Source organism: Saxophila tyrrhenica (genome assembly GCF_035928015.1).
Source record: "Saxophila tyrrhenica strain CCFEE 5935 chromosome Unknown scaffold_2, whole genome shotgun sequence".
Classification (NCBI taxonomy): Eukaryota; Fungi; Ascomycota; class Dothideomycetes; order Mycosphaerellales; family Extremaceae; genus Saxophila; species Saxophila tyrrhenica.
In genome coordinates this window covers 1,728,756-1,751,412 of record NW_027041734.1, presented here as the reverse complement: position 1 = coordinate 1,751,412, position 22,657 = coordinate 1,728,756, and the positions used below count along the sequence as shown (strand labels likewise).

At 52.9% G+C, this 22,657-nt stretch overlaps 12 protein-coding genes across 12 annotated transcripts; 4 read left to right on the top strand and 8 right to left on the bottom strand.

Annotated features, from left to right (window-relative positions):
* Window positions 1-1,040: 1,040 nt before the first annotated feature.
* Window positions 1,041-2,017, top strand: LTR77_001813 (uncharacterized protein; the record flags this gene model as incomplete). Its single annotated transcript, XM_064799073.1, has 5 exons — window positions 1,041-1,098; window positions 1,146-1,420; window positions 1,472-1,624; window positions 1,678-1,764; window positions 1,823-2,017. The coding sequence occupies 5 exons, from the start codon at window positions 1,041-1,043 to the stop codon at window positions 2,015-2,017; spliced, it is 768 nt and encodes a 255-aa protein (XP_064663400.1).
* Window positions 2,018-2,524: 507 nt separating this feature from the next.
* Window positions 2,525-3,885, top strand: LTR77_001812 (uncharacterized protein; the record flags this gene model as incomplete). The annotated part of the gene is made up of 5 exons (XM_064799072.1): window positions 2,525-2,700; window positions 2,755-2,864; window positions 2,919-3,030; window positions 3,080-3,462; window positions 3,515-3,885. The coding sequence occupies 5 exons, from the start codon at window positions 2,525-2,527 to the stop codon at window positions 3,883-3,885; spliced, it is 1,152 nt and encodes a 383-aa protein (XP_064663399.1).
* A 94-nt stretch (window positions 3,886-3,979) lies between these two features.
* On the bottom strand, window positions 3,980-5,188 carry KRE9_1 (Cell wall synthesis protein kre9 precursor; the record flags this gene model as incomplete). The annotated part of the gene is made up of 3 exons (XM_064799071.1): window positions 3,980-4,748; window positions 4,804-4,904; window positions 4,958-5,188. 3 exons carry the CDS (start codon window positions 5,186-5,188, stop codon window positions 3,980-3,982), a joined length of 1,101 nt encoding a protein of 366 aa, XP_064663398.1.
* Window positions 5,189-5,536: 348 nt separating this feature from the next.
* LTR77_001810 (uncharacterized protein) lies at window positions 5,537-6,047 on the top strand (the record flags this gene model as incomplete). The annotated part of the gene is made up of 2 exons (XM_064799070.1): window positions 5,537-5,558; window positions 5,746-6,047. 2 exons carry the CDS (start codon window positions 5,537-5,539, stop codon window positions 6,045-6,047), a joined length of 324 nt encoding a protein of 107 aa, XP_064663397.1.
* Window positions 6,048-6,541: 494 nt separating this feature from the next.
* Window positions 6,542-7,835, top strand: LTR77_001809 (uncharacterized protein; the record flags this gene model as incomplete). The annotated part of the gene is made up of 4 exons (XM_064799069.1): window positions 6,542-6,611; window positions 6,658-6,887; window positions 6,938-7,144; window positions 7,200-7,835. 4 exons carry the CDS (start codon window positions 6,542-6,544, stop codon window positions 7,833-7,835), a joined length of 1,143 nt encoding a protein of 380 aa, XP_064663396.1.
* A 548-nt stretch (window positions 7,836-8,383) lies between these two features.
* Window positions 8,384-10,261, bottom strand: LTR77_001808 (uncharacterized protein; the record flags this gene model as incomplete). Its single annotated transcript, XM_064799068.1, is given in 6 exon segments — window positions 8,384-8,497; window positions 8,692-8,954; window positions 9,056-9,959; window positions 10,042-10,112; window positions 10,163-10,240; window positions 10,252-10,261. The coding sequence occupies 6 exon segments, from the start codon at window positions 10,259-10,261 to the stop codon at window positions 8,384-8,386; spliced, it is 1,440 nt and encodes a 479-aa protein (XP_064663395.1).
* Window positions 10,262-13,276: 3,015 nt separating this feature from the next.
* Window positions 13,277-13,560, bottom strand: LTR77_001807 (uncharacterized protein; the record flags this gene model as incomplete). The annotated part of the gene is made up of 2 exons (XM_064799067.1): window positions 13,277-13,435; window positions 13,492-13,560. The coding sequence occupies 2 exons, from the start codon at window positions 13,558-13,560 to the stop codon at window positions 13,277-13,279; spliced, it is 228 nt and encodes a 75-aa protein (XP_064663394.1).
* Window positions 13,561-14,282: 722 nt separating this feature from the next.
* On the bottom strand, window positions 14,283-15,297 carry LTR77_001806 (uncharacterized protein; the record flags this gene model as incomplete). The annotated part of the gene is made up of 3 exons (XM_064799066.1): window positions 14,283-14,864; window positions 14,959-15,032; window positions 15,093-15,297. 3 exons carry the CDS (start codon window positions 15,295-15,297, stop codon window positions 14,283-14,285), a joined length of 861 nt encoding a protein of 286 aa, XP_064663393.1.
* Window positions 15,298-15,866: 569 nt separating this feature from the next.
* LTR77_001805 (uncharacterized protein) lies at window positions 15,867-16,863 on the bottom strand (the record flags this gene model as incomplete). Its single annotated transcript, XM_064799065.1, has 2 exons — window positions 15,867-15,909; window positions 15,953-16,863. The coding sequence occupies 2 exons, from the start codon at window positions 16,861-16,863 to the stop codon at window positions 15,867-15,869; spliced, it is 954 nt and encodes a 317-aa protein (XP_064663392.1).
* Window positions 16,864-17,487: 624 nt separating this feature from the next.
* ATG3 (E2-like enzyme) lies at window positions 17,488-18,588 on the bottom strand (the record flags this gene model as incomplete). The annotated part of the gene is made up of 1 exon (XM_064799064.1): window positions 17,488-18,588. The coding sequence occupies one exon, from the start codon at window positions 18,586-18,588 to the stop codon at window positions 17,488-17,490; it is 1,101 nt and encodes a 366-aa protein (XP_064663391.1).
* Window positions 18,589-18,944: 356 nt separating this feature from the next.
* LTR77_001803 (uncharacterized protein) lies at window positions 18,945-20,132 on the bottom strand (the record flags this gene model as incomplete). Its single annotated transcript, XM_064799063.1, has 1 exon — window positions 18,945-20,132. One exon carries the CDS (start codon window positions 20,130-20,132, stop codon window positions 18,945-18,947), a length of 1,188 nt encoding a protein of 395 aa, XP_064663390.1.
* Window positions 20,133-20,523: 391 nt separating this feature from the next.
* On the bottom strand, window positions 20,524-22,427 carry LTR77_001802 (uncharacterized protein; the record flags this gene model as incomplete). Its single annotated transcript, XM_064799062.1, has 7 exons — window positions 20,524-20,633; window positions 20,685-21,180; window positions 21,237-21,594; window positions 21,657-21,703; window positions 21,756-21,851; window positions 21,908-22,203; window positions 22,250-22,427. The coding sequence occupies 7 exons, from the start codon at window positions 22,425-22,427 to the stop codon at window positions 20,524-20,526; spliced, it is 1,581 nt and encodes a 526-aa protein (XP_064663389.1).
* Window positions 22,428-22,657: the final 230 nt, after the last annotated feature.

Below are 22,657 nucleotides of genomic sequence, written 5' to 3'. Positions count from 1 at the left end.
ACCAGGAGCAGGCCGGATGTTTAAGACCACGCGACTTACAATAATAGCGCCTGTCCATTCTAAACACGTAAGTAGAGGACCTCTAGCGCGCCTGTGCTTATACACGAGTACCTATATCAGTCCATGCAGAGCTTCGATTGCTTCGCAACTCCATTGCACCGATAGAGTCAATGGTAGGAGGTAGAGTCGTGGAATCAGCATGCCTTGGGAATTGTCTTGGCGCTTATGGCAAGGGGCTCCAGTGCTACGTACGTAGGGTCTTGCCAAAACATAGACATAAGCCAATGAAAAACCCGAGCTTCTTTGCGCAAGTCGATAGGAGGCCGACAGCTGCTAAGATCGTCGAAGTGGTGGTGAGTGTATCCGAGGAACAGAATACTGATCACGGTCTGGTACTGTGTTGCTGACAGTCCAAGGTCAACTGTGATATCGGCCAACTTGGCGGCGGCTGCGTTCTGTCTGTCCAAGTAATTCAAAACCTATCGTGGTCGCATGTGATCGTCAGTCAACGTGGGTATAGAGGGATGTCGGTTTTCTGCACGTAGAGAATAGTCATCGCTGGCATAATGATCAGATCCAGCTTGAACGTTGCCTTCCTTCCAAGCCTGGTAAGTCCATCTTGTGGCATTGCTTGTAGCATGTCTTGCAATGCTTCGACATCTTGGACTGGCTTCTCAATGGTCTCGATCTCTTGGTTGGCTGGCTTCTCGACCGACATCGTGGAATTGCTTGAAACGGAACGGATGTGACGTAGTATAGGAAGAACAAGTATGTTGCATCCCAGGACTGGTGGTCAGCACTACTTATCTCTTCCCAACGCACCCACCCCAAAAGCCTAGCCCCAGGATTCCCCTCTTTTCCAGGCTGCGTTTGAGTCAGTAACCTGGTTCATTCGGCTTTTGAGCGACATCTTGGGGGTCCTCGGGAACGGAGAACTATCTATCTCATTGCCGTACGAACTAGCCGTCGAAAACCTGTGGCAGCATTCATCGCGCAGGAAAAGAAGTGCGATCAGTCGATTGTTTAATATGACAAGCACGATGGAGCTGTTCTCATTGAAAGGTCGGACAGCATTAGTGACAGGCGGGACGAGAGGAAGTAGGTCGTCCATCTTGAAAGCCGAGATCAGTACTGATTCAAGATAGTTGGCCAAGCGCTCGCAATTGCACTGGCAGAAGCAGGCTCAGATGTCATACTCATCCAGCGTCCCGGAAGCAACAATAACGAAACGAAAGACTCGATCGAGAAGCTCGGTCGCAAGGCGACAGTGTTCCATGCCGACCTTGCAAGCCCGAGTGACTTGCGAGGCCTTGTACAGCGGATCACAGACGATGGCCACGACATCAACACACTGGTCAACTGTGGTGGAATACAGCGGAGGCACCCAGCTCATGAATTTCCAGACGATGACTGGAACGAGGTACGTCTCAATTGAGCCTTCGGAGGTCTTGACCGCTAACTTCCAGCGCAGGTCCTCCAAGTCAACCTTAACGCTGTGTTTACGGTGTCTCGTGATGTGGGAGCGTATATGCTTACACGAGAACCCAAAGGTAATCCGCCACACCGTGGATCGATCATCAACATAGCTTCGCTGGTCTCCTTCCAGGGTGGCCTCAATGTCCCGGTAATTTCTCCGCCTTGTGGTTTGAAAAGGACACTGATGCGATGTCTACATAGGCTTATGCCGCGGCGAAGGGTGGCGTCGCTCAGCTTACCAAGTCTTTTTCGAACCAGTGGGCATCTTCCGGCATCAATGTTAATGCTGTATGTTCCGAGCGATCAGGTCGGCTCGTTGCGATGCAGTAACTCACCAGCCGAACAGATTGCGCCCGGTTACATCCACACAGACATGAACGAAGCCCTCATCAACGACGAGCAACGAGCCAAGAGCATTCTCGATCGCATACCGGCCGGACGTTGGGGCCTTCCGGACGACTTCAAAGGGTCGATCGTGTACTTGGCAAGTCGGGCCAGCTTGTACGTCAGTGGGGAGATATTGACGGTCGATGGAGGGTAAGTGGTTCCCCTCCAAATGCAGAAGTAGGTCTGGGTGGCTAATGATGAGCAGCTGGATGGGGAGGTGAGGGCGAAGAAGGTTGAGAGTCAGATAAGGCCTGGGGATTATATTCTTACCTCAAGTGACTACGTACAATAAGCGTGTTTCCTGATGCCAGAGTGCTCGTGAGTGCCACCGTAGCCATGCTCGCCACGAGTGTTTCAAGAGCAAAGCACAGCTGGACCGGTGCATGAGGAAACGGGTGCAACGGATATCTCCAGAGTATGGAAGCGCACTTCCGGCTCAATCCACATTCAGCAGCATCGCTTCGCATGTACCGAATACAAGTAAACAGCAACATGTTCGCAAAGAGGAAGAGATGGAACCCCTGAAGTCCTCGTAAATTATACCCGCAGGGATCGTCGGCGACTGACTTGAATCATGCAACAAACGAACAGATGCCGAATTGACGACACTTTCCTTCGTGCCCATTCAATACAACTTCGTTCAAATTTGTAGCATTTTACTATGGCGATCATCAAGACAATTGAACGCTTTCGAGTGAAGCCACGATGGGTGTTCGTTAAGATCACCGATGAAGATGGGAAGGTTGGCTGGGGCGAAGCAACTCTCGAGGGCCATGATCTGGCTGTCGAGGGTGCTCTTGACGAGATCGTTGTACGGATTAAAGGATTGGAAGCGAAGTGAGTCGTCTTGACAATGCTTCGATGATCGAGCGGCATTGACACTGGAAACAGCAATATTGAGCACATCTGGCAGCTGATATGGCGTCTTGGTTTCTACCGAGGTGGTCCGGTATTCATGTCGGCGCTGTCTGGCATTGACATTGCTCTTTGGGATTTGAAAGGTACGTGCGGGAGGTGAACGCGCCGGAGTCGCCGTAATGACAATCGCACTCTAGCACGACGGCTCAATGTACCGCTCTATGAACTCCTTGGCGGCCTGGTGCGAGAACGGTGTCAGGTGTATTGTTGGATAGGCGGAGATCGACCAGCAGATATCGAAGCGGCAGCGTACGAATCCATGACATCTACACAGGAACCATAGCTAATGCCTTACCAGCAAAGCAAGAAAGGAGCAAGGCCTCAAATGCGTCAAGATGAACGCAACCGAAGACGTCAACTGGCTCGATGCGCCCTCTGTTCTCGACTCATCAGTTGAACGACTAAAGACAGTAAAGGCCGTCGGGTTAAACGCTGGTCTCGACTTCCACGGCCGACTGCATCGTCCCATGGCTAAGCAATTGGCGAAAGCACTGGAACCGCATCAACCTCTTTTCATCGAGGAGCCAATTCTTGTCGAGCATCCGGAGGCATTGAAGCAGTTGGCTGGCATGACTTCGATCCCAATTGCTCTTGGAGAGCGGCTGTATCATCGATGGGATGTGAAGAGATTCTTGGAGGATGGATTGATTGATATTCTGCAGCCGGACATCGCTCATGCTGGTATGCGATCCCACCAACGAGACGCACAATCGAATACTGACATTTCTTCCAGGGGGTGTATCGGAGGTCAAACGCCTGGCAAGCATGGCCGAAGCATACGACGTCGCCATAGCCCCCCATTGTCCTCTTGGCCCCATTGCCTTCGCTGCTTCATTGCACGTCGGACTATCGACGCCCAACTTCGTCATCCTGGAGATGTCGCTGGGCATGCACTACAACACCGAAGCTGGTGATATCGATCTCAACACGTATCTCAAAGACCAGTCAGTGTTTGCGATCGATGCCGGACATGTCGCGGCGCCGAACAAACCCGGATTGGGGATTGATATTGACGAGGAGATGATCCGGAAGATTGCTGCTGACACGGAGCCGTGGCAGTGTAAAGAGTTTTATGGGCCAGATGGGTCGATTAGGGAGTGGTAGCCTCCGACAACCAAATTCGCGATCCGTGCATCCTCGTTGAAGTTGTACTGTTTTAATACGTGTTGCTGCCGTTCACACATCATAACACCTATACTCAGACATTATACCTAGGCTGTACAGGCGTCCCCGGCATCCCCAGCACGGCCCTTCCGTGATTGTCCAACGTCAAACATTCCACTGGCGTGTCCGGCACGGGCGTCAAAGGTTCGTCTTGCCAGTAATGACTGTGCTCCGAATCACCTTCCAGCTCCGCACGCACATTCATGCTGTCCATCTCCGGTGGGCGCATGCCGTCGCCCGCTTCTACGATCGTTGCGTATGGGTCGAGCTCTGCTGGTGGTGTTTGCAATTGTGATGATGGCGCGAAGGACATCTCACGGCGGAGATTGTCATCCGAGTCGTTGCCGTCTTCGCTGGCGAGTTTCATCGCGGCGGTTTCTCTTCGTCTTCTTCCACGGAGGCAGACCCAGAGTGCGAGGCCGATACCGAGGATGCCGATTGCTGCGCCGGCTATGGCTATGCCAGCCAGGGCACCGGTAGAGATGCCCGAGCTCTTCGGCGAACTCTTTGGTGTATTGGGTGATCCCGTGGCGGTTGGAGCTGGGTTGGTCTCGGTCATCGTAACCACTCTGGAATGTGCTTTGCCAATGCCCGTACTTGTCGGAGTGCTGATCGAGGAGCTTGAAGCAGATGATGGGGCAGCGTCACCCACGTTGTTGGGTCCTTTCATCGAACCGTCGAGTGCAGTGGCTGCATTCAAGTACCTTGGGGGTGTGATGCCGGTCAGGTTGGGGATACTGAATCGATCGGAGTAGTTGATCACCATTGTGCCGTTATAATCGCTCGTCAGTATGCGGAAGAAGCTGGTCTTCGTCAGTCATCTCGTCAGACCATCGCGACTGCGGGAAAGTGTCTCACAAGCCATTTTTGACATCTTGTGCAATGCCCGTTGGTATTGTGCCTGAAGCTTCATAGCCAGCTTGGAAGTTTCCTTCGGAGACGAATACGGGCAGCGGCAGCTATTCGTCCCGTCTCAGCAGATGCCCAACGTACCCAGCGTTGTAAACCATACCATGTTGTTGTCTTCATTCCCGCCAGTCATCAAAGTCAAGGTATACGCCCCCAGGTTCGTGATTGGAGGCGCTATATCAGACTCCTTCCATTTTACTTGAATCGTTTGTGCTGCGTTCACAGCTGATCCAGCCGCAGGCTCTGTGAACTCGACGTCTGCGAGAACGATCGTAGGCAGCAGGATTGGGAAGACGAGGGCAAGAAGAGAAGTGGGCAGCGCGAACAGCTGCATGGTAGCGAACGACAAGCCTCAAGTAAGAGGCATCTTGCAGAGATGGGAGCCTGGTGGAGGTGTCGACGACGACCTCAAAGGTACATGGTCGCGAACGACCATTCCCGCCATTGTGTACGATTCATCCCGTCGCCCAGGGGCAGCTTGGGTTAACGTGCAGTTGCCGTTCGTCTCGCCATTGGTTGGTGGTTGTTCGGGTGGCCTGTGCACCTCGTGTTGCGATCCTTCTCAAGCCACCCATGATGCGCCCCTGCGGCAGATCACGGCTGAGATACCGTTGGTACCCATTAAGAAATATGTACGATCGTCCCATTAATAACCTAGCTTGATGAGCTTGAATACTTCTTGATGCCTCTTGAACCAGGCGTAGGTATGTGATCGATCGAAAGAGGAGAGCCACCGCGACTTCCCTTGTGTTGGTCGGGACGAGTGATTTGGACCACACTTCATCCCATCGCATCTCACACACCTCTTTATTCACTCCCAGTTTCCCCCTTCCCCTCTCCTCCACCAACCTCCTCTCTGCACATCATCCTACCGACCTACTCATTCGTAAGCTCGTCATCCCATCACCACCGTGCGGACGCCCTCCACCCGCCGTCTCATCGTCTCGAGTCTTAGCGTCGAGAGCTTCACCAGCAGTTCAGACGCCGGCACGACGAGCTTCACCAGCCTTCCAGACGCTGGTCCATCACCTCAGAACGTCGACGGTATCACGTTGGATGATCTGAAAGACTGGATCGTCTACCTTGCTGAGATGGTCATGAGCGATGGCACAGTCGTGTCATACGGGGGCGTCAGCACCGCCAGGTTCGGCTCAACACAGCGCCTCTCCGTTGTGGCTGCAACGTGCAAGTGATGTAGGTTCATTGCCGTAACTACAGGCACTGTACACGACAGCCGACATCGACTCTTCCGGCCACGGCAATGGTCGATCTCGCGGAAGGTCAACGCCTCATTTCAATGCGATTTGTTCATAATTCTTTCCGGTACGTTCTCACGGGTTGGCGAGACAAGCCATATGAAGGAGGACTGCTTGAAGAAGCCACCGTCTTGCCTCTCCGGCAATGAGAGATCATACATTGATGAAGTGAGCAGTTACAGTAAGCCAGCACTAGGTTCGAGACGGAGAACGCCTGGCAGTTACCTGCAGACAGACATCGAGCTCTGAGCGTATACTAAGGCAAGTCTGGCTCTCATGCATACCATGAACATGTAATTCGCTGGATTTCGCAGCCGCACCCCACTTCTGCAGCCTGGCCTCACCGGTGCGGTATTTCCAAATGACAACATCAATATGAACGAGCAGATCTTCCGATTCTTCAACGCTTGTTCTGACAACGAATAGCAAGCATGGGCTTCAGTGAGCGTGTCTGTCAGATCTGCGGTGTCTCCTTCAACGTCGGACGCATTAGGACGAAGGGTAATCAGAGAGTATCAGCTCTCAGCCATATACTGATGGTCAACAGATGAGCCCACCAAAGCCGGGTGGGGTGGCAGACTGCGCGGCAACTCACCTGTCTTCGACCCCGAGTGTGAGGCCGATGGTTGCGCGAACGAAGAACGAATGATCCCAGAGTTTGTTTGCCATGACGGCTCTGTATCTGAGGCGGAGCAGGCTATTGAGCATCTTGCCGGTCCTTCGTGCATCTCTACGAGTGGGTACTCAGGTCATCGTATTACATGGAAGGAGATGAAGGTAATACCCGCTCGAGTCGCAGTATTTCGATGCTAAGGGTGTTGCGACAGGACTGCACACAAGTCCAATGCCTCAAGTACAAGGCTTCTGATTGGGAACCCGAGCCAGGAGACGAAGACTTTGTGCTGCAATCCCGCGATGCCTTTCTCACTGGCATCAGCACCGGGGCTCCTGACGAGTTCGAAGTACACCGGCTCGAGCCAGTGCGTCATGGTGTCCGCGATACACCGATGACGAATGAGCTTTTGGACGATGACGTACGAATGCTCAATGATCCATCCATACAGCAGGCATATAGCTAACGCTTCGTAGTCTGAAGATGGGATGCCAATGCACGCTCAATGCTTTCAGGTGTTTAGAGAGCTGAGCATCAGGAAGTTCGGCCGGACCGACATTGACAGCCTAATCGACCTATGGGCGCAGCAGGGCTCCATGGAGAACAGGTTTGATGATTTCCAGGAGACTCTTGACCTTCAGCTTGTGGTCCACCAACTCCATCGACACGTTCCAGGAACGGAGTACATGGTGGCCCACCCTCATGACGTGGAGGGTCTGAACGATCTCATAGACAGATGTACGATCAATGGAGCAGCCCATACCGATGCAGTCTTCGAGAACAGCGATGACAAGGCACATGTCGCGGACCCGTTCGCCAGTCTACCCCCTGAGCTCAGACTAATGCTCCTACTGCAACTCGAGCGGACAGACGTCACGAACTTACGCCTGGTTTCTCGGAGCTTTCAGCAGCTTCCACAAAAGTATTTCCATAACCTCATTACCACGGAGATGCCACGGGTATGGGAGATCGATAACCAGGAGCCTGGCACCATAAATTGGCATCAACTATGGTGTGCTCTATCAGCAGCAGATGGCGGCGCTGGCGTGGACGAACTAGTGCGGGCTTGGGTAACAGATGGAGAGTACCTCCATGTGTCTGCCGAACTGTAGGAGAGGACTTTCGGACTCGGTCTGGTGGGTGCCGATGCGCATGATGATGAAGGACGGCCAATGAAGTGGTCTCCAGGGCGGCCTTCAAAGGAACAGCAGTCTGCGATGTTGAAGATCATGGAGGAGTACAAGGCGGCTGGGAAGCAATGGCCCAAGCCAACGCAGATTCATGGGTTGCGGAATAGGCGGCGCATTTATCATGATGCCGTGGAAATGCTCGCACGCGTTGATGCGCTTCGGGCAGAGGGTGTGTAACTCTTGGAAATTCAAAATGGCGAACTACAGCCAGATGCAGACAACACATTTCTCGTAACAAAGCTCCAACACAGCTTCTCTTCCAATGCACGTACAGGTGCGGGGACCTCAGAGCCTGGCAATCTTTGCGCCGTATCAATCGGAGCGTCTCCGATGCACCTGCATCAGCATACAAACGATCGTCTGCGGTATTGGACTCTTGATGGTGGTCGCACGTCTCCCAATCATGTCTCTGGTGGCGGAACATCCCAGGCGCCTACCGGGTGACGACATGCCTCATCTGCGTCTTCTTTTTAATCGAGGATCTCCCAGCCGTGCATTTTGGGTGGGAAGATGTGGCCTGGGGTGTAAAAGTCAATCGTACGAGCCGGGAGAGCACTTGTGCTTGCTTGATCCAAGATGGTGTCCTGTTCACTGTCAGCAATGAAGAAGGGATGTTTCATTGAAAAACGGCTCGCTCTTGGGTTGGTACGCAATGACAGTGCAAGGTCACGGTCATGCGCGAGATACTGGTCGTTAGGCCATCTTCCAGCCGCATTTGCGAGCCACGCAATTCTCGTATCCAGCACCTCCTCTTGCCCAAAGTTACCCGTCTTCCTACAATATTGCTCCAGCATGGCGAGGTTGAATGCGTGAAGATGATGATCGAGGAAGCTTGGCCCTGTTGGCGGCTCTCGCTGGTCGTGATTTTCTTGATCTCCTTGGAGAGTCCACTTGTGACCGTGGTATCTACAAATTTTACGATGACCGTGAATGGCCGCTTGCACGAATCGTTGGCCCTGTCGAAACGTTCCACTCTAAGCAGCAGGTTCGTCATCACTGAAGCAGCCCTGATCAGAACATCCCACAATAGTACCAGCGGGACTATTGCTCGGTATGTAGTGTCAGTAGATGTTGCAGAGCGTAGGAGCAGACTGCGCCAGAGCTTGGAAAGTAAACAACAGCTGTATTTGAGGAGAACTTACCCGCAGAATCCGAAACGTAGATGTCCTCGGGACCACTCAATATTATGCCGAAGCGTGCGTTGTGCAATACGGACTGGATGGCCAAGATGGCTCTTGGGTAGTCGTCTTCCAGAATCAATGCGTTTGCAAGGCGTAGCATGGCTCTGGTTCGGTCGAGAGTGTCAAATGCCCACGATTTAATCCAAAGGCGCTCTGGTCCGGCTTCAGATTGAATGTGCGAAAGTAGACCCGGCGGCATAAATGGGCGCTGCTCCTCCTTCTCCTTGAACGATGCGGATACCGATAGTGCCAGGTCTCCGAGCGAAGTTTCGAGCCTGTCTGCTGCGTGAACATTAAGAGACACCTTCAGTGCCGGAATGACGGGATAGAGAAACGGCTTCATGATCCTTTCGATTCGGTTGCCAATGCTAGGAGCTCCGAGTACACGATGAGGCTGGATCGATAGTTCAAATCTCCGGTTCTTCTCGTAACCGGTATATGCTCTTAGTTTGCTGTCTCCGATTCCACTCAAAAGTTTAGTGTCAGCTATGAGTGCAAGAGCGGAGCTGTCAGGAAGAGCATGCAGCAAGAGCCTGAGATCCATTGGCAGGATCAGGATGCCTTGCGCTGGGAAGCTGTCTGGGTAGGTCGGAAAGCGTAAGTAAAGATGGATCGGATCATGGCCCAGACCAGCAAATCGATCGATGCCGGCCTGGCTCTCGGAGACAACCGGTACGTTGTGAGTGTGTATGATTTCGCCGGGGGAGGACCAAGGGTTGGGCCATTGGAAGGAGAAGAAGATAAAATCGCTCGAGCGGAGCTGTAATTTAGCTTCTTCACGAATACTCTTGCTCGCCAAAAGAATGTTCGTGTGAAATTGGTAAGTATGGGCGGTACTTTGCCGTCGAGTGGGTACCAAGTGGATCTGTTGATGCTTGTTAGATACGCAGTCGTGCTTGAATAGGATACTACTCAACAGCCAGTGCAGATGCGAAGTCATGGCTTACCGCAGCACGGTCCTCGACCCAGCGGTCGTAGTGGGATGATTCCTTGACGTTTTCGCCCTTGAGAAGGTAGCCTGATGTTGGAGTTAGTGATTGTTAAAGGACAGCAGTAGGATAGACATACTGTAGACAACGTCGCGAAGCTCATTTGGAAGACGATCCAGCGTTCCAAGCTCGCTCGGTGGTATCTTCTTCTGTGCAGCTGTAATTCACTGGGATCCATGATTTCAGGTGAGTCTGAGAGAAAGTATCAGAACGAGCTCGATATGGTGTGTCGGTGTGTACGAAAGCCTCGCATCCACGGCTACGAGCTCTCTCATATACAAGTCGCCAGTCTTGCAAACAACGAACGATGATAGGCTCACCTATGCACTACTCACTCGTGTGTAACGTAGCTTTAGCAAACATCGATGAGCAAGAGCGTCGACTGCAGTGAATGCTGGTCGATGTCCACTTGGTGGAACGAGAGACCGCCCGTACCCATACGAGTCAAGAAGTAGTTGATGTAGTGAATAACGGTGACCGACAATAACGGATTGGTCTTCGGTCCAGCAGGTGTTGTTGTGCAAAGAGGTACACGGTACGTACGACTGGAAACCATCAAGATTGAGAGGAAATACACAATACTTCAAGCACCCGTAACTCGTTACAACCCGCATCACTTACCGCTTTAAATCCAGGAGAACCATTTGCGCTTGCGAGCATGGATGACAAGGGCTGAATGCGACCACATTCTAGCATGCCAACTCATCAATCGTCGTCCCAGACCTCTACCTCCTCGGGAATATCATCAAGCTGGCTCAGTATAGTCCAGTCCTTTATGTAATGAGGCCTAACCACATGCGTCGGTAGCGGCACATCAATCACTCAGGTCGGCAAGACGACCGCACTCACTCATCTCCTGTAATATGGAGTCCTGCGAGAGTGAGCTTGATAGACTGTAGAGAAGTGCAAGAAAATCATTCACCTTCATGGTGTGACGGAGAGACCGCACGACTTCCAAATTGTACGCGAGATACTCGCAATCAGGTTTTCCAGAAGGCGCTCGAAAGACAGGATCAGGTTGTCCAAGCGGTCAGGCGGATGGGTTTCATCTCTGCAAAACTCCTCAGCGCGGATCAAGGCGGCTAGATGGCTTGCTGGATGGTGGTCGTGCCAGAGCATATCTGCATTGTCGATGCTGGGATGTAACACCTGGCCGTGGATTCTGAAGTCGCTGATATAACCCACTAGGTTCTTCACCAGATCGTAGCAGTACAGTACAGTCTGGTAGCCAACGAACGGTTCCGTTCTCAGCACAAGTAAAGTATACATGGTCGCACTATCTAGCAGGAGGCGCTCCCAAAGTACAAGTGGCTCTGAGAAGATGATGTTAGCATTCATCTGCATCCTCAGAAGCAGGGAGAGGCAACGAGTGCGAAGGTAAGCTTACCACTGGCATCCGACGTGAAAACGCAATGCCGCGCTTAGAGCAAAAGCCTGGAATGCCATGACCCGAGAGTAACTTCGTAGCAGTTCTTCGCCCGTTTAGTCTCACCTTCAACCAGTAGCTTATTTGCTATCCCGAACAAGCCAGTGGTGGTGTCGAATGTATCCCACGCCCAAGCTGTGAGCCAGGTATACTGTGGACCTGTAGAACGTTGTAGGATCTCTAGCACTCTTGGTTCCAGTTGAGGCTTGTTTGGCGTCGTGCCTTCGGTAATGATCAGTTCCGGTATGAGAGCCCATTGAAGGAGCTTCAAAACTCCCAGATTTTGGCCGGTCATGCGGAGTCTTTCTGAGAGGGGCTCAAGTGGAATGTCAAGTTGAAATGGCCTCGTTTGTTCGTGGATTGGATAAGCGCGAAGTCTCTGTTCGTCGAAATCCTTTACCAGAAGCACACCAGCTCCCGTATTCCAAGAACACCCGGTGCTGTACGGATTGCCCGATACAGCAACGTGAAGTCATGTAATAGCATAAGGACAGATCGTGTTGTTTGTGAAGCAGTAGAGCCCCCAGAACACTCCGCATGACGAAGGTGAAGGGTCATGCAGTGATGCTTCAAGGCGTTGACGTCGGCTTAGCGTTCCGAAACAATCGGGACATGATACTCGTGCAAGCTCCCTCTCATTGAGCGGATGTTTTCGTTCGGCTCAAGGAAGGAGAAGACGAAAAAGTTATTGTTCAGCCTCAGCTCATCCAGCGCTTCTTGGTGAATCTGTTTGTTGGCCAGTAAGGTATTGGTCTAGAAGTTGTAGGTATGTGCTTCGCTCCGCTCACGACCGGTGGCCACCGAGTACTATAGAGAATCAGCTTGCAGCAGCACTTTGTGCCACGTCATCGACCGTAGTCAACATGTGCGCGGTGGTGCTATTGCTTACTTTACGACGATCGCCCTCCGGGCGATGTAGCCACGCTGGTCCGCGAACATTCTTCCCCTCGAGCAGGAAATCTGCAATGTCGATCGGCTACCATTAAACAACAAACGTGCAGCAGGCAGATGAGTACCATATATTCTATCTCTCAATTCCGGGGGCAAGCCCAAAAAGCGAAAGGGCTCCTGAACGGAGGACTGAGCGGAAGTCATGATGATGTGGTGCTGTGATTTGGTGTTCGAAGCCTGTAGGGGGTGTTTAAGCACTCCAAACTGTGGCCCGAAAGATATTGGTGCAGAGTCGTGTGTTTGGAATCGAGATTGCAAGATCCTGTTATATAGCCATTCGGTGGTCATACAAGCAAGGAATAACGGCAAGCATACACATTGAATATTCAATCTTGTGGCCCTGATGAGCAATCTCTCGGATAGCACCAAGAATCGTAGCAAACTTGTGGCGAATCCGGTGAACAGGGCTTGCATGCGGTGAGTAAGACCGCCTCCGCCCCCTTGTTAGCCAGCTTCTGGCGTCCTGCAGGGTCATGACGACAGGAGCACTATGAACCATTCAGAAGTGGGACGTGATGGAGTGGTGGTTTTTTAACTTGCCGCTATCCAGAAAGTTGCATGACATACATTCAAGACTGGAGTGTGACTGGTGTTCCCGATCGAGATGATAAAGTAGAAAAGAGTAGAGAATGCATGAACATCGCAAGGAAGAAGCCGAAGAGATCTACCCAACATTGGCGGCCTCAGATCAGCTCCGCCTCTAAAAGACCCCCCAAAATGAAGACAAGCAAGTCTGCACCACCTCTCCTTCATCCCACTTTGCCAGAACACCCATGGCACCGCGGAGAACCATTCGTGGAGCTTGCCGCAAGTTCCTCAGTCGACGTCGTAGAAAGATCCATAGTTGACTGCAACTTCGTCCAGTTGATCCGCCAAGGCCCACCCATCGATGGCGGGACGATCTGTGTCATCATACTTGAAGCCGAGCACACGGGGTGGCAGCTTCGCTGTGCTTGCTTCTGACCAGATGGTGTCCTAGAACCGTCAGTCCTGTACAACGTCATCTTCGTAGTGTTGGTCAATTGACCTACAAGCTTGCGATGACGCAAAGAGCGTACGAGCTCGCAATCGTGAGCAAGATATGGACAGTCCGGGTTCATCGCGAACAGGTGCTCGAAATCTTCGATGATCGCTTCCAGGTCAGATTGTTCGGCCACCGATTCCTTGCAAAAGTCTTGGGCGCGGAGCAAGTATTTCAGGTGCTTGTATGCAGGACTAAGCATCCACCAATCCGCTTCAGACGCCTGAAGAATTGGATTGCAAGCATCGAAATGGCCCAATCTTGAGAAGATGACATCGCCAATGTGCTTTGCAGTCCGACGGACGCTCTGCTCGCCCTCGTCGGGTCATTTTCTTAGCCGGAGCAGTGAGAAAGAGGTCCAGGCGTCGAGCAGGTGCGAAGGTAGAGAACCATAGGCTCTTGCAACCGGTCCATGATTAGCATAGTTTCTCAACGTCTGAGAAGTAGAGCAAAGCAGCGGACCCATAGGGGGTTTAACATACTCTGGGCATCTGAAGCCGCCACACGCTCATACGCGCGATCAAGACTAGAAAAGAGGCCGCTGTGCCCTGGATCGGATATTGATAGGTACTCAAGGCAAGCCCAATAGGTACGATCCTGTAACAGCCAATTATTAGCCCAGCGCGTCCGTGCCATACAGGCGTCGAGCCTGTCATATGCCCAAGCTGCTATCCAAATACGACCTGGACCAGCGGTCTCCTGAAGCCTAATGAGTTCGCTGCTTGGCATTGCCCTGATGCTTTCGATCCTCGACTTGACCTTCTCGGCGTCGTCGCCTTCACGAGGTTGGTATAATCTTGCCTACGTCAAACGAAGCGCAGGGCAGACAGGATGTTGAAGTTGGTAGAGCATGCGCGCGGCTTCAGCATAGACATCCCGCTTGTTCGGTAACTGGCGGAGCTCGATGGTGAGCTCGTGAGCTTTGTCAAGCTCATCGCTTGGGCCTGTAAAGCTCTTCAAAGTTCCGTTGTGGGCGTCTTTCAGCATTACAGTACCGGCCATGAGTCTGTTTACTGCATAGCAGCTGATCACTTGGAAAAGATGTCCAAGATCACAGGCCAGCATGATTAGAGATTCAGCATTGTGGGCCCTACTTTCGTTTTGCGGCCATTCTCGATGGCGAAAATGTAGGCGCATGGATTCATAATCGAAGTTGTCGGTTGCGGAGGAGATTGTCGGGACGTTGTGTTCTATAAGCAGAGCCATGAACGGAACCTCCCCGGAATGGAGGAAAGGGTCCCATTGCCATGAGAATATGACGAAGTCGTTGCGTTTAAGAAGCACTGCCTTTGCTTCTGCGTACACTGCCTTGCTGGTAAGCATGATGTTAGTGCGGAACTTGATCCCATGTGCCAGATTCGAGAGACGGTAATCTTTGTAGTACTAAGGCCCGTTAGCTTGAAGTTTAGTAATGCACTTCCGAGGATCTATCGTCGGCTCCTCCTCGCTCTTTGCACATAACACTGCCAAAGCTTACCTCGACGGCCTTGGTCTCACCATTTTCGGCTTTGTAGAATGCATTTCTGACGAGATTCCCATCAAGCAGATGCCCTGTCATAGCACATCAGCACGGGAACCAACAGCAAGCACCCCTCAATGCTCGATACATACCGTAGATCTGGTTTCGAACCTCTCCTGAGAATTTGTCAAGGAGGCCCAGTGGCGTAGCTGGCCAAGACCACTCAGGAAAGCTCGACTCGGCCAATAGCTCAGGTGATTCTTCGCCGACGGGTGGCTGAGGTGCTTCGGGTTCGCCGGCGGGCGTCTCGGTCAGCTGGAGGTCCGCTACGGCGGATGTCAAATCGTCGGTGCTCATGTTGGTGGACGTCGAGAAAGCTGGTGGTGGGATTTTGATCAATGAAGAGAGAGATTGGTGATGTGGTAGAAGGAGGAAGAAGAGCCGTAGGCGGGAGAAGCCCTATATGACCGCTCCACAGCGAGCAAACACTGCAGAGATCCAAGCAGTGGTGAGTTGCGCCACAGGTCTTTGGTGAAACTGAAGGTCGGGTGATCTGAGCAAGCGTCCAGAGAGCAGCGAGCGGGTCATACGACTCGGCCAACGTGTTTCGTTTATTATCTTCCGAAGCTTGTTTGCAGCAATTGACCGGCACATGAGCACTCCATTTTGCCACTCGATATTGACGCCGGTACTCGTGCTGTTGGGTGTGGGAGCACATGCCTGGGCAGTACGCAAAGAATGAGTCTTGCTGACGTTGAGTCGAGGCACAGACAGGATTGGTGGCAAGCCGTATGCATGCAATAGCGTGCAAAGAGTTCTCCGGTGGCACGAGGAATTACTACATTAGCATAGCAGATTAGGCAGCAAAGAATACCTTCAGAGCAGAAGGTGCGAATGTAGAATGGCGGATTGCCGGCAATGCCTTGTCATACACAAGCTCGTGCACTGTCTAGACCTGTGATTGACTCGCTGCGAGAAGATCAGGAGTCAACAATAGTCATGTTGTACTCACTTGAACACATCCGGCCGATGTCTCCTCCCCCACTCCTCAATCGTCGACAACTTGGCCGGCAACTCCTTCAACACCGGCTCCATATCAATTTTGAACGGCTCCTCCGGTGCGTCATTATACCACCTATACGCCCTGAACATCTGCTCCGAGAGAACCGCTCCATCGATACCCGACCTCGAGCTCATCGCAGCCTCAATCTTCTCACAAAAATCCTCCACCGTCTGAAACTCCACCCCCAACTCCCTCCCCCACGCCTTCCCCAACCTCTGCGCCAAACCCGGCAATCTCACAATCTCCGACCCGCCGACCTGAAAATTCCTCCCCGCGAGCTCCGGGCGCGTCATAGCAGCAATCATCAGCTGCGCGACATCGTCAAGTCCGATCCAGCTGACGTCGAGAGTGGGTTTATGGCAGTAGACGATTTTCTGCTCGTCCCGAATCGGGGGCCAAGCCCAGCCTTCGAGCAGGTTGTCGAGGAAGCAGACAGGTTGGATTGAAATCACCGGTAGACCCATCTCGCGTAGGAGGGTGCGCATTTCGCGACGGTGGTCTTGCGCTTCGATCCCTTTACTTTCATCCGGCACAGGCATGGAAGTATTAAACACAATCAGCGGCTTCTTCTCAGAGCCCTTCGCCGCTTCACCAACCGCTTTAGCAGCGGCGATGGTGGTGTCGGCGGGCTGGAAAGAGGTGGAAGGGAGGTTGAGGAAGATAGCCTCCGCATCCTTGACAGCGCGTTTGAGGCCAGAAGTGTCCGTGAAGTCTGCGGCACAGGTTTCGATCTCTTTGCCGTCGATGCTGGTGGGTTTAGGATTGCGGCTAACGGCTACGGGGTGGTGTCCGGCGAGGGAGAGGGCGGAAACTTGGGCGGCGCCTTGGACGCCCGAGGCGCCGAAGACTGATACTCTCATGTTGGGCTGAAGTTCCAATAGGTGTAAGGAGCTTCATCTTCGCGGTTGGGTTGGGTTATATAGGTTACATGCCGAAGAACAGACGAGGTGAGGTCAATTCAAGCGGCTGAGCTTTTCCGAATCTGGAGAGCCTCGTTCCAAGGCTCCTCCTCATGTACGGAGGTAGGCTATCTACTCAACTCACAACAGATGATACTTTTGAAAGGTCTCAGGCTGGCCAGAGGAGGCGCAAACAAGGCGTTTGGACCGTAATAAAATGTGTGTCAAGGTTCTGGATGTTCAAGCAGCCTCCTAGAATACTGCACAACAGTTACACAATCTCACAGCAGACAATCAACCCTTGGTATCCCCTCCGCTCCAACAAACGCCATTCATCATGCCATTATGCGCAGATACTCAAGCATGCTCAGTCCATTCCAACAGCCATGATAGCGCCGCCGAAAAGTCTCCTGATCTCCATCCAGTCCATCTCACGCGGATAATCAACGCCAGCATGCAGTTTGAGCCAGGAAGACCAGTCAATGTCGGGCTGCTTCCTTGAGTTGGGGCCCGAGTGTCTGTCACCGGAGGGAAGTTAGCGATCTGTGCTTGTGATCTTCAAACTGTGGATGTGAGAACTCACAGTCAGACCCCCATAGTGAAGTCGTGCTCGATCCCGGGCGTCACACTGGCCATGAACTTCAAGAACACCACCAGATACTGGTCCACGCGGATCGCCACCTCCTCCGGCTGCTGCGAATCCGAGGACAGCACCTCCCACTCGCCATCCTTGTCCTTGTCGGAAGCCTTCTGCGGCGAGCCCTGCTGGTTCCCACCAACATCGAGTTTCCCGGTCTGCTCGACCAGCCCCTCCATCCCTTTATCGCTCACGCCCTCTCCCTTGCGAACTTTCTCCATCCGCAGCTTCAAGGCCGCGTCTGCGCGATCGAGGAGTGCCTTCATGACGCTAGCGTGACGGCAGGGATGCACAGAGGCGGTCTTGATGGGTGGGTTGGCGAAGGCGAAGTCTTCGAGCGTGACGGTCTTGTCTTTGTAGTCGCCGATGATGTCGTCCATCATCTTTGTTGGTTCTAGTGGGACGTTGCTGATGGCGTCGTAGCCGAGGAGGTAGAGGCGGGGTGTGCGGTAGTAGGGTGTGTAGGTGATGTAGAGGGTGTAGGTGCGTAGGCCTTCGTCGGCGGCTGATGTTGTCTTGTCGCGGATGATCGCCTCTTCGTCATCTTCCTCGTCCTCCATGTCTGGGATCTCGTCCTCTTCTTCCGCTTTCTCGCCAACCTTACCATCCTCGTCGACAGTTCTCACATCCCGCATCCGTAGCTCGGCACTCTTGCTAATCCCGCCGATGCCTCCGCTCCCTCCACCAGCCTTCAACCACCCATCGTCCTCTCCCGCACCTTCTCCTGGCCCGGCAAGCATATCCCTCACCACCTGATCTCCCTCATCATTGCTCCCAAGAAACTCTCCATCGCCACCCTTCACCCTACGCTTACACGGCACACCCCGCGTCACCAGATACTGCTTGCCGGCCGGGAAGTAGTTCACACGCTGTCCTGGCGACGCGGCATCCGCCCAGCTCCAGGACGGAAACTTGTAGACCAGGAAATCTCCCGCCGCTTGAAACTCCTCAGGCGTCAGCTGGCCGGTGGCACGGAAGTTGGACGTGTGGTTGAGCGGGGCGAAGCGGTCGCGGAGGGGGTCGATGAGGGTGTGGATGAAGTTCTGCATGTTGGATGGTTGTGCGTTTGGAGCAGCGTGTTATTAGTGTAACATCTCAGGTTGTCAGTCTTGTAGGTAGCGGCGAGACGGTACAAGGCTAGGTTGTGGTGTTATTGTGTTGCCTCAGAAGAGTCACGAAGGCAGAGGCAGCTGGGTCGCAAACGTGGGGTAGGCCGATAAGATAAGCTCTGATTAGTCAGCGTTCGAGATATTCCGGGTCAATATCAATATCAGGAGTATTCTATCCGTACCACCATGGTCCAACGCCGGGGAGCTATGCGAATCAATGCATTTTTTATATGACAACCGAAAGAATGAAGAGGACATTGCTCTGCTAGGCGTCTCAAAATCCCCATCGAACGACCTCAAGAAGTGTAATACTCCAACACTTCCCTCCCATACCACTTCTCCGCAACATCTCTATGACTCCTTACCCATTTCCTCAACTGGCTCTCCCCTAAGCTATCCCATCTTGAATCGAGAAAACTCTGCGCTTCACTCTCTACCCCACTCACGCTCCCTCTCATCCTCCTCACATGCTCTGGGATGTATCCTCTCACCTCACTGACCGTCATGTCCAACGGCAGCCCCTGGAAGAATGGTACAGAGTACCTCGTTTCCGCATCCGGACCGGGCGCAATCACGCGGTGGGTGGTCGCTTTTACAGCACCTTCAGTAGCAGCTTCGAAGGCGTTCCCGAAGTTGACGACGAAGGTGTCCGGAATTGGATGTGCAGGGATCCATGTGTTGCTGCTCGAGAGGACTTCAAGGCCTGGCAGGGAGCTGACTTGGTAGAGGAAGGTGAGCCAGCCGGAACTGTCTTTGTGGGCGCCGACGCCTTGCTTGCTTTCCGGAGTGGCGGGTGAAGGTGGGTATTTGAGGAGTTTGATGCGGTGTTGGGGTGGGAGGAAGGTGTGAGCTTGAGGGCTGTTCGAGGTGCCGTTGGTGGACGGGTCTTTTGATGGCAGCAGGTCGCGGCCGAAGAAGTGGTCGAAAGTCCCCACTGGTATACCAAATGCCTCCTCGATTAGATGGACGAATCGATACGACAGATCCTGCACAGCATCATGGTACGCAGTGAAGGCCTCTCGAAACCCTGCGACTGACTCCTCCGAAGGCCACTGGTTCGGCCCTCTCAGACGCCAGTACATCTTCGCAAAGTCCCTTTCACTTCCTACATTACCACTCCCGTCCACATTGTGCCCAACAACATGACTCGGATCCCGCCAAACAACAGATAATTCAGTCCCCATATCAAACTGCTCCCTCAAATCCTGCTTTCCAAGCGTCGTCTCCTCGGCAAAACCAGAGTAGCCCAAGAAATGCGGCGAGTTCAATTTACTCATTGCCGCTCGCTCTTCTTCCCGGAGATTGAACAGCGCGGGTAAGCGATCTGTGAGAGCTGAGATGGTGGAAGAGTCGACGCCATGGTTCTTGATGTAGAGGAATCCTACGTCGAAGAGTGCGGACTGCAGTTGTTGTAGTAGCTTGGGCTTTAGAGTTGGGTCGTCCGCCCAGGAGAGGTCGAGGATGGGGATGGTGTCTGAGGCCATATCCAAAGTCAGTTGGGAGGTGGCAGTCCTCGACTGATCGTTGAAAGCACAAACTCCGGCTCAATGAGCTCGGCACATATCCTAGACTCCGTCGATCAGCGTTGTAGCTATATGCTGGGGGTCCTCATAGCCAACAACAACGCTGAGTTGGGGTCTAACACCTTCTGTCGAGAGTAAAGTTGCTTAGCCGATATCGGCTTCAAGCACGACGTTGATGGAAACGCCGTTCTGCAGCGGACAAACAGGTCGAAACGAATGAGCAGTAGGCACATATAGTTGTTGGTGTATCTGCTGATTGACATGAACGTAGAATTCATTGCCACATTCGACGCTTTTGTCTTTCCGAAGCAGCTCATGAAGTCGGCCGTCTCGTCTCGTTTCATCGACACAACTACAAATGCTCGATCCTTCCCAGCACCCACTGCAAATGCCTATATGCGGAACGAGGTTGAAACTGTGGTTGCATATGGCCCGACAGATACGTCTCCGCAAAGATCAAACCTAGACGCAACTGTCAGATACCGAACACGGACCGGATTGTGCTGTGCTTACCTCGCTCAAAATGCTGCTTCCCCATAATGCCCTGATACCGATCCAGCCCGCCAGCCCCGTTCTCCTCAAACAGCCCCTGATACTGCAGATCCGGAAGCGTGATCACGATATCCTTCCAGCTCTCCGGGCCGCTCTGGAAGCCCATCATGCCGTTCCACGTCATGTTCTGGATCGCAAGAAGCGTGGCGTTGGTGAGGACGTCCATGTCCAAAGCACCGTTCGATACGAGAACTCTGTTGGTTGCCTCGATGACGTGAGGAAGGACATTTTGGATGGGGTCTGGACTAGTGTCCCCGTAGCCTTCGGGGCCGCCGTTGCCTTTGAAGACGGCATGGGGAGCGCACTCGAGCCATTCGACGTCCATCGGGGCGTGCATAGCCTTTTTGACGTCTGTACGATTGAAGTAGACTGGTAAGCCGGGGTAGGATAGTTGTAAATCGGTCGGGTAGCCGAGTGGGTCGGAGAGAAGGGGACATGTGAAGCCGAGCATGTAGACCTGAGAATCACGGACTGTCAGCAAGCGTCTCCAATGTATCCAGAAGAGGGACTCACATTGAAGCAAGGGTTGGGAGCGTAAGCTGCATAATATGCCTCATTCCACAACGCGCACTTCGTCTTACTCTCCGCAAGTGGCGGCTGCATCCCCGAAGGCGGATACTGCATGTACTTGTCACGGAAGTCGCTGAAGCCGCACTCTTCTTCCATCTCCTTCATGTGTGCCAGGAAAGAAGCGTTGTAACCAAGCACGTTGTTGTTTGCTTCGACGAATGGGTAAATGGTCATATCGTTTTGAACGTCGAAGGCGCCGATGACAGGGTCATACATCAGAGCGCCCTGGACGTCGTAGTAGCAAGTGTCGTTCTGTTCGAGCATTGCGTTGGCGATGTATGGGACGTAGCGGCCGGCGTAGCTTGACAAGAAAATGGCCCGTCAGTATGCTTAAGCAGGGTACTTCTTCGGGGGAGATCTCACGATTCGCCTGTGACAAAGGTCTTGTAGTTCTTGATTCCAAAGGTTGTCTGCAGACGGATTAACAAATCTAACGTCCACACCACGCCGTATACCACGTACCTGGAAATTCTTGAAGAACTTGATGAAGTCGCCTGCTATGTCCTCCTCGCTCGTGGCTCTGACCTGTCCCGTGGAGAAGCCAGTGCCTACCGGTTGCTAAAGCAGGGTTAGTCCTTGCTGCAAGTATTGGGAGTAGGATCTAGGTGACTTACCTCTACCCACAGCACATTCGTGAGGTTCACCCAGCTGTAGTCATTTACAGTAGGCGCATACTGGCCCCAAGTCCATCTGATGTAGCCATTTTCCTGCAAAAAGCCCTCAAGTGATGAGCAACCAGGACCACCATTCATCCAGATAGTGATCTCGTCTACCGGCGGGCCGCCAATGCGAGGCTGGAAGATGAAGAAAAGTGCGCGGTCTGGCTCCTCCTCGTCTATTGGGATTAGACCGCTGTACATTTCCGTCATGAAGCTTTGTGGGATGTCCGGCATGGACTCCACGAAGAATTCTGTGGTACGTCAGAGAAGGCTCAGTACCGCCTGGTTAGAACCTACTCTCAGTATTGCCATTGCGGTAACGATAGCTTTTGCTAGCTCTCTCTTCTGTGGCAGCAGCAGCTCGTCCGCTCAGCCCTCGAGCGAGGTTCGGATGGAAACCTTTGTTTCGAGCAATGTCGAGCCGGCTGGCAATGGCAGGTACCAGCAATACCAGTCCCAACAGAACTCTTTTCATGGTTGGCATGACGAGCATTACAGCCGTAGCTCATTCAGGTTTTGAGTGAGGAGAAGAAGAGAAAGACAGCGGTGAAATCCAAACTGGGCACAAGCCTACCTTTTAGCTACACTCATGCCTGTCTAGCTAGCCGTCGCCCTTGCAGCTGAAGTGTAGTAACTTCACCTGACCTCGTGGCAAGCAAGCAACAACCGCCCCACCTCTCTTTCCTCCACTTGTGTCCCGCTTCG